We start from the raw sequence: 18,827 nt of genomic DNA, 5'->3' as shown, positions 1-18,827 counted from the left end.
GCTACTCCAGCTAGGACATTTTCTCTAAGCTTTATCAACCGAGAATCATTCATCTAGACCTCATTTATTCTCTCCAAAAGAGTTGACTTCAATGTAATATTGGCCAACTGGCCCACCTTCAATTATGTCCCCGCTCTAGTCATGTCTTTTGCCAATTCCTTTGATATCTGCTTTGAACTGAACAACTGTCCTAGAAGTTATTCTCACATATGTCTGACCATACAAACTTTAAGTTCTTGCGTCTCAATTCTTTCAGTGGTGTAGCATTCTTTGAGAACCCTTCCACGAAGCGCCGATAATACCCTGCCAACCCAAGGAAACTCTTGACCTCCGAGGCATTCCTTGGCCTCGGCTAGTCCCTAACTGCTTCAATCTTTGTTAGATCTACCTTAATCTCGTCTCTACTAACAATGTGACCAAGGAATGTCACCTGCAGTAACCAGAACTTGCACTTTTTAAATTTAGCATACAACTGGTGCCTCTCAACCTCTGCAATACTAACCGAAGGTGCTGCTCATGCTCTGCCTTTTTCTGGGAGTAAACCAGGATATCGTCAATGAAGACAATCACAAACTGATCTAAATAATCTTTGAACACCATATTCATCATATCCATAAACGTCACTGGGGCATTGGTCAACCCAAATGACATGACTAGAAACTCGTAATGTTTGTACCTTATGTGAAAGGTCATCTTCAGAATATCCTCATCCTTGATCCTTAGCTAGTGATAACCAGATCAAAGATCAATCTTCGAGAACACTGTCTTATCTTGCAACTGGTCAAACAAGTCGTCTATCCTCCGTAGTGGGTACTTGTTAATAGTCAGCTTATTTAATTCCTTGTAATCTATACACATTCTCAGGATCCCATCATTTTTCTTCACAAACAAAACTGGCACACCCTACGGTGAGAAGCTAGGTCTGATGAATCCCAAGTCCAGTAGTTCTTGTAATTGTACCTTCAACTCCTTTAGTTCTATCGAATCCATCCTATATGGTGCCCTAGACATTGGTTCTGTACCTGGTGCCAACTCAATAACAAACTCAATCTCCCGACATGGTGGCAATCCTAGTAAGTCCTCAGAGAACACATCTAAGAATTCACACACCAGTCTGGTCTCTTCTAGTCCCACTGGCATGACCTTAGTGGTGTCCACCACACTAGCTAGGAATCCTATGAAACCTTCTTGCAATAGGTCCTTAGCCCTCAATGTAGATATCATAGGAATACGAGTCCATGCATAGTGCCAACAAAAAACAAAGGGGTCCTCACCCTCAGGCTCAAATATCACCATCTTTTTCTTGCAGTCTATAGTCGCCCCATACCTAGATAACCAATCCATTCCCATAATCATGTCGAAATCATCCATACCCAAATCAATCAGATCCACTGATAGTTCTCTATTGTCAACCACCACTAGCAATGACCTAACCCATCTCCTAGACACTACCAGCTCCCCAGTAGGCAATAAAGTCCCAAACCCCACAGTATAATAGTCATAGGGTCTACACAATTTATCAATCACTCTACTAGAAACAAATGAGTGTGTAGCACCAAAATCAATTAATATAGTGTAAGAAGTGACAGCATTAGAAAGCTGACCTATCGCTACTAACAGACTAGCCTCAGCCTTTGCCCGTGTCAAGGCGAACACTCGAGCTGGAATCAAGCTGTCCGACTTCTTTGATTCCTTTTTCTTTGAACTCGAGCATTCCTTCTTGAGATGTCCAACCACCCACATAGATAGCTTTCCTTCGCTCAGAATTCTCCCAAATGGTGCCTCCTACACCTGACACACTCTGGGTAACTCCTCCAAGTCTCATTGTCACTCTGGCGGCCGCCCTGAACACCTCAGTCCCTCATATCAGGACCTGCAGTGGTCAAGGTGTTAGGGGTCTTCCTCTTCTAGTAACTAGGGCCTCCGCCCCTACCATATCCCACAAATGGAGGCACTGTCCTCTGAACATCACGTCGTGCAGCACTCTCCCTCCATATGTTATTCTCCACCTACTTAGATGTGAGGGCTTTGTCAACAACCTGGGCATAAGTAGTTTCCCCAAGTACTGACGTAATTCGAACATCCCAGGCAATCATAGTGTTTATCCCTCAAACAAATCTATCTTGCCTAGTTGCATCTGTAGGCACTAATTCAGGTGCAAATTTAGCCACCCTATCAAATTTCAAGGCATACTTAGTGACTGACATACTGCCTTGCACCAAACTGGTAAACTCATTCACTTTCGCCACTCTAATCGCATTACTATAGTACTTCTAGTTAAACAAGTCTCAAAACTCATCCCAACTCATAGTAGCAACATTTCGAGTTTGGGATGCCTTCTCCCACCAAATACAGGCATCGTCTCGAAACATAAAGGTGGTCCAAGCCACTCTGTCATTACCTACCACCCTCATAAAATCCAGGATGGAGGTAGTCAGACTTACCCATGCTCTGCCTTGAGTGGATCCGGACCTCCCGCAAAGGTTGGAGGGTGTTGTTTCCTGAATCTTTCATACAACGATTCCCACCTGTTTTCAACCTCTAGCTGTTGTACCACTAGTATCATAGAAGGTGGCATAATTGTTGCAGCATCCCCTGATGGAACATGTTGTCTCAATAATCGAATCTCCTCCTCTTGACTCTGAAGTCTGGCTTGCATATCAGCAAGCACCTGCTACCCATTCTCAAGGTGTAGCGCACCAATTTTTTTTATTTATTTATTAATTTGTGTGCTTTATTTTAATATAAATTGTTAAGTATTAGGAATTTATTTTATTTGTTTGAATTTTTTTATAGAAACTATGTGAATTAAAAATTGATAATTGTTTTATTTAATTATTTTAATTTGTGAATTCTTGAGTTTTGGTTGTGTGCACCAAGGTGCATGGTTAGTAGAGATGCACTAGAATGCTTGTGTGTGTGCACGTGCGTACTATGGATGGTGAGCGTGCATTAGTTTCCATGCATAATGTATTTCTCCTATTGATTAATTATTTATTTTATTTAGTTATTTTGGGAAAGGGAAATAACTAAAAATAAATAAAAGGAAGATGGGGAGGGCATGAGCGTGAGAGGAGAGTGGGAAAAGGAGGGATTTCTTTCCCATTTAGTTTTTTATTTAATAAATTAAATTAGATGATTTTAGCCATTTTGGGTAAGTGAATGGTTGGCATCTTTCTTTTTCTTAATTTATATTAATTTAAGAAAAATCAAGAATAAAGGAAATTTGGATTTGGATTTACCTTTTCCCATTGGCTTAGTAGTAAATTCCTTAGGGTTAGGCTTTGGGAGATAAAAGGAAAAATGAGCTCTTCTCTTGCCCATTGTATGCCGACTGCTCCTTAGAAAGAGAGAGGAAGAGAGAGCTCGTGAGGCTTAGAGAGAGAAGGAAAGAAAGAAAGAAAGAAAGAGAGGGATCGTAAAGGAGAAGAAGAAGAGGAGGGGTTTGAAATTCTTGATAGGTATGGCCTTGATTTGGTTTTTAGTTTGGGTTTGATTTCCTTAAGATTAGTCTTCTCCTCATCACTAAGATTTTTTTTCTTTTCTTTTTTGTGATTTTCGAAATCCCTAGGGGGTGTGATCAAAAGTGGTGGCCATTTTGAGTTTTGATTTCTATCAAAGGAGGTAGTAAATCTATCCTTATTGTCATTGTTGTTATATTGATTCTTGATTATGCTATTGATTTAATGATGGTTTTTGTCTTGGTTATTGTCTCTTGTATTAGTTGATGGTTGTTTCCCATATCTTTGTATTTTGTTCGAGGTCATAGCAACATGCTAGGGTTGTGTGTGTGGTTTATTTTTATGAATGAATGCCTTTATGGATATATGTGTGTGTGTGTGTGTGTGTGTGTGTGTGGGCGTGTGTTACCTTTTGGGGTAGGTGTGTGTGTGTGTGTGTTTTTGTACAAACATGGGAATTAAAAAAAGTTAGATCTATGGATGTGGTGTAGTGTGTATAATTTTGATTGTATTATATAAAGATTTGTGAGGTAATTTTATATCAATTGATTTTCTTGTTCATGTTATTGAAGATATGAACATGATTAGGGTTTTATTGGAATCTATAAGAGTTTTGATTTTTATTTTGAAAGATTAATATTGAATCGTTGTGGTTTAAAGAAATGATGGTGTCTTAGGATACACGTTGCAAAATTATATGCTAAAGTCATGATAAGGGTTTCAGCCATGGGTGTATATGGTGGTCTAGACTTGTTTTATTTATGATTGTTAGTTTTGCATGTTTATATGTTGTTTGAGGTGCATATGATCATGTGTTTTAATTTTATGATACATTCTATGGAAATATATGAATAATTTTCGCAAGAGAATCGATCATGTTTATAATTCACACTTTAGAAACAAAGACAAGAAAATAGGTAAATTGCACATGTGATTATAAATTTTTCCTTCAAACAAATGCATGAAGATTTTTTTTGTAAAGTTTGTGAAAGAAACTTTTTTTTCTTTATAGTTACAAATTGGATTATTAAAATTAATGTAATAAAATGATTGCTGGAATTTTTTATTTCTTGGAAGAAAGAGTCTTTTAAATAAAAGATATAAATTATATGCTCAAATAATTTAAGTCTTAGATTTTATAAATGGAAAATGTGTTTTTCTACACTTTAAATATGAATTATCTCATTTATAATAATACAGTTTTTTTTTTATGTTTTGTGAAAGAAAATATAGTTTTAGTGTAATTATGTGATTTTAATTAAATAAAATGCTTGCTGAAATTTTTGGTTTATTAAGAGAAAATGTCTTTAAAATAAAATAAGTAGAGCATGTGTTCAAATAAAAAAAATAAAAAATAAAAACCGTAGACTATGCATATGGTAAATATGATTTTTCCACACTTTAAATATGTATTTTCCCATTTATATTTATGCAGTTTTTTTTTAATAAGTAAAATTACTTTCTAAAGGAGATCAAGGAATTGTTTGGTAATTATAAGTAACTACAAATTTTTTCACATTCTTTCAATTGTTGTTAAATAACATATGGGATTATTATTTATGCAAACTAAAGCTAAGGAATTATTTTTTTAAAAAAATAATTTTTGTAATAAAATTTATGAATGAAAAATGTGTGATTTAAAGGAATATTGTAGTATTTACTAAAGTGAAAAATTATTTATGCTTGCTGAATTTTTAAGAAAATGGCAATGAAGTGAGCATGTAGAATTTATCGACTTTAAATGTTAATTTTAAGAACACTTTCACGTATGCATGTTACATGCAAGTGTATATTTATGTTCAAATGTACGCCTATTATTCAAACATATGATTTTTGTTTTGTAACCATGGAGGATTGATTGTTAGAATTGGCTATGATTTTATGTGACGTTGTTGTGTGAATATAGTTGTAGTGCAACTTGTGCCACGTGTGCATGGCCCATGCACACGTGGGGTATATATGATGGGCATGTGTATTCTTATGTGATTTTTAAAACAAACGTTCGATTATGATTATTGGCTCGTTGTGACGTACCCGCACTTTACTTTTGCTTGGACTTGAGGAAATGAAGTTAGCTAGAATTTCTATGAATTTTGTTATGAAAGGTATGAACTGAAATGATAGCAGGAATTATGGTTTTATGAAATGTATGCGCTATGGTAAGCTAAAGTGTTATGAAAAGTACGAATTTCTATGTCATGATATGAATTGTTATGCATGTGCTTGTATGTTGTATGAAAAGCAATAGGTTGTTAGCGTGCTGAATGCGACACAACAAAGAAGTTACTAAGAATATGGCGTAACTCATAAGGCGAACGCACGGTGATTATTTGAGGACCTGAGATCATGTTTACCTCATAGAGGAGGTCTTACCAGTTTATGCTTTTGCTGGTTACCTCATGATGTGACATGGAAAATAGGGATGCCATGATCACATAATGTATGATTACGATGTAAGATTATGACTACGATTATGGTTATGATTTATGTGTAAGAATATAATATATTTTGCCATGTGTTTACGATACGAATATGCTATTCTTGTACTTTCCTTGAATATTGTTGTATTTGTATGTACTTCCTTAATGGACTTTTAGCTCACCCCTTACTTTTCCCTTTACAGGTAGGCAATAGGATTTTCTCCTTGGTACGCACAGTAATGTGGGAGGTTTCGACGTGTAGGCATGTATGACGTGTGGTGTCCTATGAACGAGTAATGATCAAGATGAGTGCCAAGAATAATTAAGAAACTTATGTTATGGATTATGTTTCAAATTCTGTCGGTGGGACTTATTTTGTTTATTTTATTTACAAATACTGCATAAAGACATATTATTTGTATTTCAAACTATTGGGCCCAAATTGCATGTTTTATCAAGGCCCCACTGAAATTTTCCTTAAAATTGTATTTTCTAATACATGTGAGTTGAGTGACATTTTTATAAAGAAATAGATTAGGGCGCTCATCACACAGGGACTAGCAGAGGGTTCTGACCCTGATTATCATTCCCAATCTTGATCTCAGCGCCGACTAATCGAACTGATCGACTTGGAGGCATAACTCTCCAAGTATATCTGCAATTAACGATTCGACTTATCAGGCAATGATGACGGGTTTTAGAAGTCACCCCATAGTCCAACACCAACGACTAAGAAAATACATGCAACCACAATGCTAATAAGCATTTCAATAACACTAAAATACAATAACAATGCTAATAAGCATGTCTTTTCATGTACACATAGCAGTCAAGGGCCAGGCCCTATCAGTATATTTCATGCTTCCTATGCTAACATATAAATACAACATATATATTTCAGTTAAGCAATTAGCATGTATTCAAATCATTGGTTACCCAACCACGAGTCAAGCTTTTCTTTGGCAACGAGTGTACATGCCTAGCCAATCTTCAGGAATCATTAAACCTTGGTAGCTCTGATACCAAGTTGTAACGCCCTACTAAACCAGGATCATTACACTGTGTATTTAAAATTTTGTTTAACGTATTAAGCGAGTCATTTAGACTAAAACGTGTAGTTAGGGTTAGTTAAAATTTGGTATAAAAGTTTTTGGTTAAACATTTGCTACTTTTTATTAAAAGATTTAATATATATACACGGGATCCTATAAAAAGAGTTTAAAGTTTGTACAAGGGAAAAATAAACAAGGTACATAACAAGTGTCCTAAGCGGCAAAACCACTAAATCCTAGATTTCCAAAAGAACTATTGATTATGGCGGTCGAGCAGGCTACCTATGTACACGCCACCCCCGAAGTTCTCCAACTCATTGTTGGTCCAGCTTCCCCTTGCCCTTACTTGCACCACGTAGAACCCGTGAGCCAATGCCCAACATGAAAACTCAATTAGGCATACAGACAATCAACAGGTTAAAAATATAAATAGCATGTCTTGTAATTATAAACACGCTTAGCAATATTCAATCTAATTATGCGACCAAAGGGCCACCTAAGTGCACTCCACACATGTTTCATTCAAACAGATATAGAACTGGAAAAGCATAACCCGCTCTCCAGTCCCTTTTAAAGCGGCCATAAGGTCGTACCAATGCGTACCGCACTTCCAAATATGAACAAACATACATTACATACATATCTCAACTATGTAAAACACAATTACTCACACTCCAACAAACAATTCAAGACAGATTCATAGCTAGTTCAATCTCAGGGGTTCAAGCCCTAATTTCAACAAGGGTGTAGTTTTCTTACCTTGAGTTTCGTGCAGATAACGATACGACCTCAAGCACGATCTTGATCCCGAGCCTTGCGATAATCTAGTCACAACATATTAACGGATAATTATCAAGAACTAAACCAATTAACAGCTTCAAGGTCACGCCCTAGCCTTCGTGACCACAAATTCTACTAAATCGGCTATTAGAATCATTTTTGATCCTTAGGTTTGAGTTCCCGTACTCGAAACCCCATTTTGGCAAACTTTCCCAATTAGAGTCACATCAACCCTCACAAAGGGCCGCGGCACTCTACAAGTCAGAGAGCCCCCCAAACTATCTCCTTGAACACGCACTGCGCCGCAGCCCACCAGGCGCCTCGACACCAAGGCGATTCAGAGAACTGCCCTAGCCTCTGAGTTCATGCGGGCCGCGGCGCTCCAAGAACAGCACCGTGGCGCAACCCTGCGAACCCAGATTTTTAATCTTTTCTCTGAGCCTAAACTCACAGAATTTACCCCAATTAATAACCAAGCCCATAATTAAGCCCTGGAATATCACTAATATACTATAAACATCAAAATAAACCCACAAACTTCATCAAAACTTCAACAACACCCAAAGCCCACTCTTGAGTTTAAAACTCAATCAAAACTTAAACCAATTAAAGAATTCACCAAGACAGGGGAGGATTCTTACCTCAATTGAGTAGATACGACCTCAAGCTGCTTCCTAACCCAATTCACAGCTTGAATCTCCTTCAATTCCCAAGCTAATCTCAAAAGAACCCAAGAACTCCAACAAGCTAAGGTGGAGAGAGAGAGAGCACGAAGAGAGAAAGAGAGAGTGAGCTCAGAGAACGTGTTTTAGTGAATGACCTAGTTTCTAAGAGCTTTTAAGTGATTAGGTTGTTCCAAGGCTAGGGAAAAGACCAATTTACCCCTGGCCTTTACCTTAGTTCTCTAATGCCCCCAAGGGCAAAATCGTCTTTTGCCACTATTTTCCCGCTAAACCTCAAAATTTTAAAATTCTCAATTAATCTCACTAATCTCCCAAACACTAATATTTTCCCCCAATTATAACTCATACTCCAATACCCTCAGTAGTTCACCAAATTTCTAAAATACTCATAGGCTCACCCTGAGCTTGGTTTTAATCCCCGGCGTGACTTTTCTGCCAAATTGCTCACAAGGATCGTCTCGGGCCACATATCTCAAATATATCCACATAATAATGTGGTCCCACTCACAAAAGCACATATAATTGCAATTATATCCTCAATGGGCCAAAATTACAAAAAATGCTCTTTTTCACCAAAACGGACCCGCAATCACATTTAATACACATAAGCATGCATAAATAGTCATACTATAATACAACCCATATATTTCACATAATCACACATTTATTCAATTATATTCACATATAAATCCAATTTTACCCTCCCGACACACTAATCAAGGCACTAAGTCTTATTAGCAAATTTGGGACGTTAGAGCTACTGTTTTTAAAATTCAAGGACTTGATTGCCCAAAAAAATTTGTCAAAGAATAAATTTCCAAACAACGAAAAACTGAAAGGCCATTTATGCTAAAAACCCCATCTTAAATGACCAAACCACCCTTAGGTTTCTTTACAAATAGAAGATAAGCTTATTTACAAAGGAGTATTGGAGATTTTGGATTCTCTTATTATATTTTCTCTCCGTTATGAAAAATTGCAATGGATGTAGGCTCAAGATTATAGTCGAACCGCTATAAGTCCCGTCTCTTTTATTTTTCCCATTAAATTTCTCTTAGTTTTCACCTTGATCATATTTTTTTTCTAGTGAAATTCTTCTTACATGAGTTTAGGCACATCTGATTGACTAATTTGAACAATATCAAGTTGCGCTAGAGTGAGGGTTTGTTCTTAGACATGTTCTTATCATTAGGAAGGGGTACCTCGTGTAGTTGGTTCAGCCTCTACCTCAAGTGAATTTGCAAGAAGACATCGAGCTTGAGGTCGAAGGATAGATCCGATGAACAACTCACAAGTGCTCATAGTTTTGACACTCAACTTAGGGTCGATCTACCGTTTTTGAGTAATTTGAGGTTTAATATTTTGTTTTCTAAGGTTTCATCTCTTATGTTGAATAATTTTGTTATGAGATTATTATTGGGTGAGCAATCAAGGTTTTTATTTTTATCATATTATAAATAAAACGAGGTTGCTCTTCATTATTTTTCCCAAAAATATATTTTTATAAAATCGACATGGCTCTCACTAGGGTGCTCGAGACTTAACATGAGTATAAACCAAGTACACCTATCACACAACGAGCACCAATGTGAGTCCTCAGGTATGGGATAACTCCAGTATAAGTCCAAGCAACTGCTAACTACCATCTTTAAATGTGATTGAATCCCGCGATGGGATGTACACGAAATATCTACAAGGGATTGAATCGCTATTGCACCTGTGGTTCCTGAAAAGTTTCTTGTAAGTGTTGGGGTTTTATGCCCTTGCAAAATCATATTTCTTATGTAACTGTTTTAATTATCAATAAAAGAAGAAGAAATCATTTTTTTTCAACTGTATTGCCAATGAGTTCTATCACATGAATATTACTTAATACAAATATCTATAAAATCTCGAACATATGTATAGTTACACTTATAGTGACTAGGTCACACTGGATTATAATTATAAATATATGTTCAAAAGAATTAGTCCTAAGATTAAATCAGTGCATAGGACTTTCACTGATTTGGTAATCTACGATACGATCTACATACACAATGGTGTGATGTCTTGTCCAAGACATTAACTAGGTAGATAACATCATATGTATCTTCTTACATCGAACTAGGACTGACACTGATTATTAATCGACAATTAAGTATCATTATTAACGAATCTAATCAATATCAAAACATTGATCATAGGTCAAGTCGATCTAAATTTTGAGTTATAATATTTCTATTAATTATATTATCTGAGTCTTTTGACTTGTTCGTTAAAAGTTTGTCCCTACGTCATAGCCTATACTTACATCTTGGGGATTCAGTAGTATAATTGAATGAGAGTATCTATCATAGATATGAGACTATAAGCTTTTGTATAAGAATTTAAAAGATGATTTCCTTAATAACTTAGTCGAAATGATAAAAAATCTATTATAACTATAATGTACATCGCTATATAAAAAATTAAGATTACAACTTATTTATGTGCCAAAAATAAAAAATTAAAAAACCCTATCGATAAGTACAAAATAAAATCCCTACTGGAATAGCCCCATATATAAATATCCTTAATCGATCTCTAATGCAAGTATTAATGCTAATGGCAAATTTAAAATAAAATGTAACTAAATACTATCTTTGACACAATATTTAGAATTATGATCTAATACATAACCGATAGATGGAATGCTATTAAAATATAAAAGTTATAAAATAATAAATGCACATTTTTATTTTATTTTATTAGAATTCATTTAAAATAAATATATATATAAAAAAACAATGTATTTGTTGATATGTCGTACTAGACAAACTATTAACATATATCAAATTAACGACTTTTTGCATTAGAGGAGTTTTCTTCTTCATCCTATTGCACTAAAACACATCATTGCACCACATTTGAAATTGTATTAGATATTCTGTTAATTTATATCCTTCTAAAGGAATATTGATCCAAAGTTATATATTAATTCCTCTTTATCTATGTCTAAAGGAATGTACAAGGCCAGGCCGTATGTGACCACATCATATTATTATTCAGGAAATAAAAAATCATCAAACTCATAGCTAAGACTCGATCTTCACCACACAAATATTATTAATTTTAGGTCATATTACAACAATAGTGCAAAGATGCAAAAGAAAGCATCGAAAGAGGTCAATTTAATCAGTAAATGCAATCAAGAAAGCTACAAGCATAAAAGACCATTTTCATCCAAGTCTGGCAAACTTTTTCATAGGCTTTCATGCCCACATCACAAACAAATGAGAAAATGATTCAAATTCATCATATATTGACTTCTAATGATATTTCCTACCATTTTTGGAAATTGGAAAACATATATAGCTACCACAATCTACTCATTAAGACTCTTAAACATTATTACCAGGCTTCTAACACGATTTTCAGCAATGTAAGGTAATGATGCAGAAACTTCTGTAGACTCTACTCTTAAGACTTGCTATTGTTCCACAAGAGTTTTCAGTTAACTTCTGCATATATGAACCCTATAGCCTTCTTGAATTATTCCTACAAAAAATTCTTCAGTAATGCTATGTCCATTGTGTTTGAAGAACCTTCCCTACCCAAAGTTAACATTGATTGTCCTGCAGAAAATGAGAAGCATATTAAGCAAATCGGTACTATTAACATTGAGCTTAACATATTAGATTTTCTTATGTTAAAATTGGTAATTGGTAATAGAAGTTGGGGGATGCCTTCTATTTGAGTCGTGTTGATATTGCGGTCAGATTTGTTACAAGCAAAACTAAAAGTTGACAGAGGACAGATACTTGAAAGAAATTTCAAACTTGGCCTAAATAGTGGAGTTAAAATGCTTGACCATATTTAATAGTAAGCATTTAGTTAACATAACAAATGCTTGCCTTGAACAGTATTAGGAGAAGATAATTTAACAAAGGGCTTACTGTTTCTATGAATAGTTTAATGCACTATTTCATCCAATTCTTGCCTGTAACGAGCTAGATTCTGCATATAAAATTAGAAAGAAAAAACTGTTAAAATATAATAAAAAATTACCAAAAAAAAGATATTTTTTTCTTTGCTGGGAAATAAAAATCAATCAACAATTATTAATCACATGCATAAACCACACACAAAGAACGGAGAAGCAGAGTAACGATCCATGGCCCGGTAGACTGACTTTGAATGCAAACTTCTGAAGCGCGAATATTAGGGATGAAGTTCAAAAGACAGACATATTCTACATATTTAATTATTTTTATTTTTTGCATAAGCCATAACGAAATCAACTAATATTGATAGCAGTAAAAGAAAAGGTGAAAAGAAAATGTTTAAAAGAGTAAAAAATTAATAAATCGAACAACTTAGAAAATCAAGGGGTCATACGTTAGTATAAGCATATACTCCAGCTTCGGTTGGTCCCACAGGACTTCCCCTCTTCATAAATGTCCCATCCTTGTAAATATAAAGAAGTGGGATCCCAGTTGATAGCTCTAAGCTAATAACCTGTCAACCAGAAATTCAGAAAAATTCATTATAAGACATATTACTTAGCAGTGGACAACTAAAAAAAATATAGTTAGCTACCTCCTGAGTAGTTAATTTGTCAAGATACATAATTATAGACCTCAATGAGTTCCCGTGAGCAGCAACCATCACGTGCTTTCCTAATTGGAGATGGGGTTCAACCTGCAATCGAATTCTTCATTAAGCAGACATTGAAATACTTTTGACCAAAACAAAATCCTACAACTGAATATCCTAAAAGATACACCAAGTATTTTAAAAATTCGCTCGCTATGAATGTAAGATACTAGGAACAGCTGGGGTGTACTTACATGTTCTCTAAAATAGGCAACAGCTCTTTCTGAACACATTTCCAAGCTCTCACCACTCGGGGGAGGAATATCGAAACTTCTACGCCACTCGTGTACCTTTTCCTTACCATATCTTTCAGCTGTCTCCTGCTTATTAAGACCCTGTAGTTCTCCATACCTAATATAAAAACATCACACATTTTAATCTGCTTAAAAAATTTGTAGGAAATGTACAAGTTAATTGTTGTAAAGTGTGTAGTGGAAAAATACATTCTTTCGTTCAATTGCCAGGACGTTATAACAGGAATTGATTGCTTCTTGGTGTCTTCACTGTAAATTTGAGTCCAAGCTTCTGCCTGCTCACTCTCTTTATGGATGATGATTGGCACCTATGGTGATGATTTGGTTAAGCATATGATTTGCATTCTTGGAAATTGGCAAAAATATAATAAGGGCGCTTACGATATATCATGTTTCACTTTCAAAGTATAAAATATTTCAAATAATCGATCAAAAATGCTTGACATATATAAGTAAAAATAATAATTTTAACAATATGAACAGAAGTACCTTTTTGCGACTGTGTTGAGTCATGGCAAGCATAGCTGTCATCTGAGCACGAATAAGTGAGGAGGTGTATATTACATCTACTGGTATGTTGCTAATTCTTTTCCCAGCTTCGATTGCTTCATCAACACCTTTCTTTGTCAAGGGTACATCAACACAACCAGTAAACAAGTTCTTCTCATTCCATAAGGATTCACCATGTCGAATCAATATCAGAGCAGCTTCACCTACAAAAAAGAGTAAATGTTATCAACAGTTAGTAAATGATACCAGAAACTCAATCTTAATTCAAACCGAAGTGGCAAATGATAATTGTGTCTTCCTAGGTTTCATAATTCAATATAAAATGATCGACAAAACCATACAACATGGTGGTTTATCAATGTTATTCATGTACAAAAAGAGCATCTTTATGTAGAAAAATAAAAATAACCCTCACCTGGGGTTCTCCTTGTATTGTTGGTGGTATTAGGTGAGGTAGATATCGCAGCCTGATCTGCCCATGAAGTATGAGGAGTTGAAGCTCGAGTTATATGTAATCTATAGGGTTTAAAGTTACAATATCCTCTTCTGAAAAAACCAGTGTCGTCTGCAAAACACTTTGAGATAGATCTCAAAGAGGAATTCCCTAATATCTTAACAGACCCAGAACTACTATCACATCCACAGAGTTGAATACCCCCAACGGATTGGTGGAGAACAACAGTTGCATCCATTCTGTTAATCCAATGGCTTTATCAAAACCAAAACAAGAAATGAGCCAAAAGATTATTCCATACCAAAATGCTTAAAACATTAAATTTATACCACACATATATATTCCTTTTACGCCTCCAACGAAAAGAGAATTTTATTCTTCATCAAAGAAAGTAAAATATAAAAAAAAAAAAAATGCACTTAAATCCGGCCCACGCAAATAGCTAATCAGGCTGGTAGACAAGTAAAGGAGCATTCCATGACGATTTCAAATGAATACCAAAGTAAAAGTGATCCAAAATGGGATAGAACAATGTATATTACATAAAAAAAATCACTTAAATTTATATAAATAAAAATCAAACAACTTATGATTTAACAAGGCAAGACCTAAATCGATTATGCTCCAACTCATTCAGAAGCCTATAATCAAAGGTTTCATTTTTCAATGGATACTGATACTACATTTCTCATCCATCAAACTAAATCGGGGCCCAAAAAAGAGGGCGCGGGGGGGGAACCCAGTAACAAAACCCGGAAAAATAACATAAAAAGCTAATTAGCGGATTAAAGAAAGAAATTACCAATTCTGATCATCATCCTAAATAACAGGCATGAAAAAAACACAGATGAGAAAAATAAAGAAAGAGAATGATTCAATGAAACTCACAATGATATCAGATGGGTTTACAATAACGAGCCAAAAGAGGACAGTATTTGAAAAAAAAAAATGATGTAAAAAGTGTTTGGTTTGTGGGAAAGTGAAAGCGATCGAAAATATCAGAGAGATCGATTGAGGCTGACTAGTCGAGAGAGGTGGCGGTTTTATACAAATTTAGCGGGGAACGCGAAAGAGATGCACTGAGAGAAAACGGCGTCGTAAGATCTATTTATTTTTTATTTTCTTAGTTTTCTTTTTTTAGTATTTTTATTTAATTTCGTTTGAAAATGAAATACATATCTGATTGTTTAGAAAAAATTGTACATGAGATAAGATACCTGAAACAATTTTTTTTCCTGGATATAGTTCCAATTATTATTAACATAATCTTTCAAAAAAATTAATACTAATATAAGATAGTTTCTTACTATATAATATAGATCTCATACTAAATAGAAGAAAAAAAAAACAATTAGCTTAAAATAAAAATTCATGTATAAATATAGAATTAAGTAGTTAATTCATAATTCAAAATTACATTAATCACGATCAAAGTTTATTAGTTAGATAGAAGGATTCAAGATTAGCAAACTTTCCATTAAGAAAACAGATATTCGGAGAATATTATTTTGATATGAATGGTGAATGGTGAATGGTGAATGGTGAATGGTGAATGGTGAATGGTGAATGGTGAATATGCTCCGTGGCTTAAATAAGAAGTCAACTGAAAAGTTCCATTGCAAAGTAGTGTGATATTTATTTAATTTGATATATGTGTTGTGAAAAAACAAAGAAAAAGGCCAAATAACAAAAATATTTATAAAAAAACAAATAAATAAATTGATGTATGATATATTGTAAAATATTTATATGTAAATAGAAAAATGTTAATTTTGATAATGTGTATTTTAAAATGGAGGAATTACATTTATACATCGAAATATTATAAATAGGTATATTTATGTTTAAGTAAAATGATTAAAATATATCACTTTAAATCTTTAATTTTGTTTGTAAAATTTTAGACTTTGTGAGTGCACTCCCAATTTATTTTGCCGAAGATACTGTATCATAATCAAATTAAAATTTTATTTAAAAAAAAAAATTGAGTTTTTCTATTCTTTTAAAATTATATTCACCTTATAACAACATAGCAATAAAATTTTCTTACTGAAAAATCATAGAATATAAAAGTAAGCTTATTGTGTATTGTTTTATTACTTCTTCATAAATTTATATTTAGGATTGTATTAAACTATGATTTTTATTAAATTATTTATTTTATCAAGAAAAATTCAAATTTATTATTAAAAATAATTAATTCCCAAATTTTAAATATTAATAAATAATTTTGATTTTTTTTTACAAAGGAGTGTACAAATTAAGACCTAGTATAGGAAATATATAAGGTGTATTTATAAATAAATATATATTTTTAATTTATGGAATAGAATGTATTTAGTTTGAGGTGTAAATATAGCTCTCTTTTAAAATAAATGTGATTAAAAAAGCCAAAAGGAGTACTCTTATTATTATGATATAATTTTTTAAATTTAGAGCAAATTTATAAACTTCATATCTATACATCTATATATTTTGATAATGAAATTGTTATTAAAAAATTTAAACAAATATGTTGATACATATGAACATATTAACATTTGATAATTATTTCACTATTTGTAGTATAAACAAAAAATATTACATGGGACGTTGGTTTTATGTAACCGATGTGACACATTACATGGAACATTAATTCACTTAAAACCAACATTTTGTTGGGAATATATAATTTACTCTTTGCAAATCAACAATAAATAATAAAAATAATGCAATAATTCTTAATCAAGATCTAAATTCAAAATATGAGTGCAATTTTTTATAATAAAATAAACATGTTCATGAATGTTAATCTTGAATATAAATAATTAAATGATTAAATGATGATAAGATGAATTTATTAACATTTAATCATCAATACTAACATTGAAAATACAATAGAGCAATACAAAAAAAAGTTAGGGTTAGATAGACACAACATTTGATTTAGAGCAACTTGAATCTTCAACTTGGGGAACTCTAAGACTTATACACAATGCGAATATTATTGTTCAAAATCTCTATTTCAACTAAGTGGAATATGATTTGGGATTTAACAAGCCTTAAAACTCATGCAAGTCAAGCAAAGCTTGATGAGTTTCTTAGAGAAAAGTTTGATCTTTGAGATCTAGAGAGAGAGGTTAGAGAGAGAGAGAGTTGGAAAGTATGATCAAGACTTTACCACTCTAATAACTCATATTTATAGTGTATGCGTCATCATTAGTCTAACCAATAGGATTAGAGCATTAAAAACACATCATTTGGAGCATTTTACGTAAACTGTACGGCCCTAAAAGACTGCCCAAACGATGTATCGCGTGCATGCAGACGATGTATCGCCTATCAGGTGATAGGCGATGCATCGCCTGCTAAGGCTTTTGAAGCCCTTCGCATTTTGGCGATGCTACGCCACTTAGGGGGTGACACATTGTTGGTTTTTATTGATCAAATCAGAGATTATGCGCAGCGGAATAACAATCATATTGTTAGATTAATCCCATAAGATTTCTAGATCTACTTCTTCACATGCATATACATATTGAATCAATGACAAGAATAGAAAAATTACCTCAGGTCCTTCATAACTGCTATCTTTTCGTATGACTGAATCCTTGAGATCTCACACCAAGATCTTCCAAAATGTTCTCAGTCACACAAAGAACGAGTGTGGGCTCGCTATACAAATAATAGGCAATAAACTATTTATCAGATGTTACAACACATGAGATCTGATAAACTTTTGGACCTAGGTTTTGTGAAGAACAATGACTTTTGATTATTTCACTGTTCTCTTTCTCTGAGAGAGATTCCTAGATATTTTTCTATCCCTGCAAAATTAAGTTTTGTGAAAAACTAATATCCAATATTTAATAATATCCAATATATTAAAATATTTGTTATTTTAAACAAATTCAAAATAACTGATCAGTTATCAGATTTTTGTTTAAATAATAATATTTTAATCATATTAAAATATCTAATTATTTATTTAATATTTAAATAACTAAAATTGTGGAATCAAGAGGCTCAGTCCATCTCTTATGTGTGTAGCACAGTGCCTGTGCACTGTGCCACACGTGTAGCACATGCCTGTGCAGGCATGTGATTTTTCCCAATTTTTATTATTATTTAAATACCAAAAATCCCAAAAATAAATTAATTCAAAATTAATTATATTTTTGATAAATCAAATAATTAATTAATTACACATAATTAAACAATAATTATGTTTGATACATAGAAAAATATTTTACTTATCACATAAGCCCTTTTTGCCCATTTTTTGTATTTGCCTTTGACAGTGATTGTTTGAGCCATTTCAGGGACCATGGACCTATAACATTAAGCTCCAATAAATTGAAACTAAATAATTGAACTCTTTAATTATAATAGTTAATTTATTAATTCTGATATTACTCCACTATAAATTCAGAATTGCACTCTTTATGTTATAAATATACTTTTACAGAAATCTTTTTCTTAAGTTGTCCATTGATATAACCATCTTACAATAGTTCAACCCTCTAATTAATTAGTTCATAAATTAGAATGGGAGAATTACCATTTAACCTTTCTAATTTACTTCTTATTCCTTAAGTACCATTAATTCACTAGTGA

At 33.4% G+C, this 18,827-nt stretch overlaps 1 protein-coding gene across 2 annotated transcripts; it reads right to left on the bottom strand.

The window, feature by feature from the left end:
* Positions 1–11,453: 11,453 nt before the first annotated feature.
* LOC133804701 (2,3-bisphosphoglycerate-dependent phosphoglycerate mutase 1-like) lies at positions 11,454–15,277 on the bottom strand. Of its 2 annotated transcripts, none has more exons than XM_062242847.1 (9): positions 15,120–15,277; positions 14,193–14,485; positions 13,757–13,980; positions 13,457–13,575; positions 13,208–13,364; positions 12,957–13,058; positions 12,756–12,875; positions 12,314–12,374; positions 11,454–11,992 (listed from the first exon to the last, which is right to left on the bottom strand). In XM_062242847.1, the coding sequence occupies exons 2-8, from the start codon at positions 14,467–14,469 to the stop codon at positions 12,330–12,332; spliced, it is 1,044 nt and encodes a 347-aa protein (XP_062098831.1). In that variant the 5' UTR covers positions 14,470–14,485; positions 15,120–15,277; the 3' UTR covers positions 11,454–11,992; positions 12,314–12,329. The 2 variants fall into 2 exon arrangements, with proteins under 2 accessions (XP_062098831.1, XP_062098836.1); XM_062242852.1 differs by having other exon boundaries at positions 14,193–14,470; positions 15,120–15,264.
* Positions 15,278–18,827: the final 3,550 nt, after the last annotated feature.

The sequence above is a fragment of the Humulus lupulus genome, chromosome 1 (assembly GCF_963169125.1).
Source record: "Humulus lupulus chromosome 1, drHumLupu1.1, whole genome shotgun sequence".
Lineage (NCBI taxonomy): Eukaryota > Viridiplantae > Streptophyta > Magnoliopsida > Rosales > Cannabaceae > Humulus > Humulus lupulus.
This window is presented reverse-complemented; position numbering and strand designations above follow the sequence as displayed.

Coding starts and splice junctions, on each gene's coding strand:
- LOC133804701 (XM_062242847.1), bottom strand. CDS start 14,469: ATGGATGCAACTGTTGTTCTCCACCAATCCGTTGGGGGTATTCAACTC. Junction 13,365..13,456: donor TGGCAATTGAACGAAAGAAT/GTATTTTTCCAC, acceptor TTTTTATATTAG/GTATGGAGAACTACAGGGTC. Junction 12,375..12,755: donor GAGTATATGCTTATACTAAC/GTATGACCCCTT, acceptor TTTTATATGCAG/AATCTAGCTCGTTACAGGCA.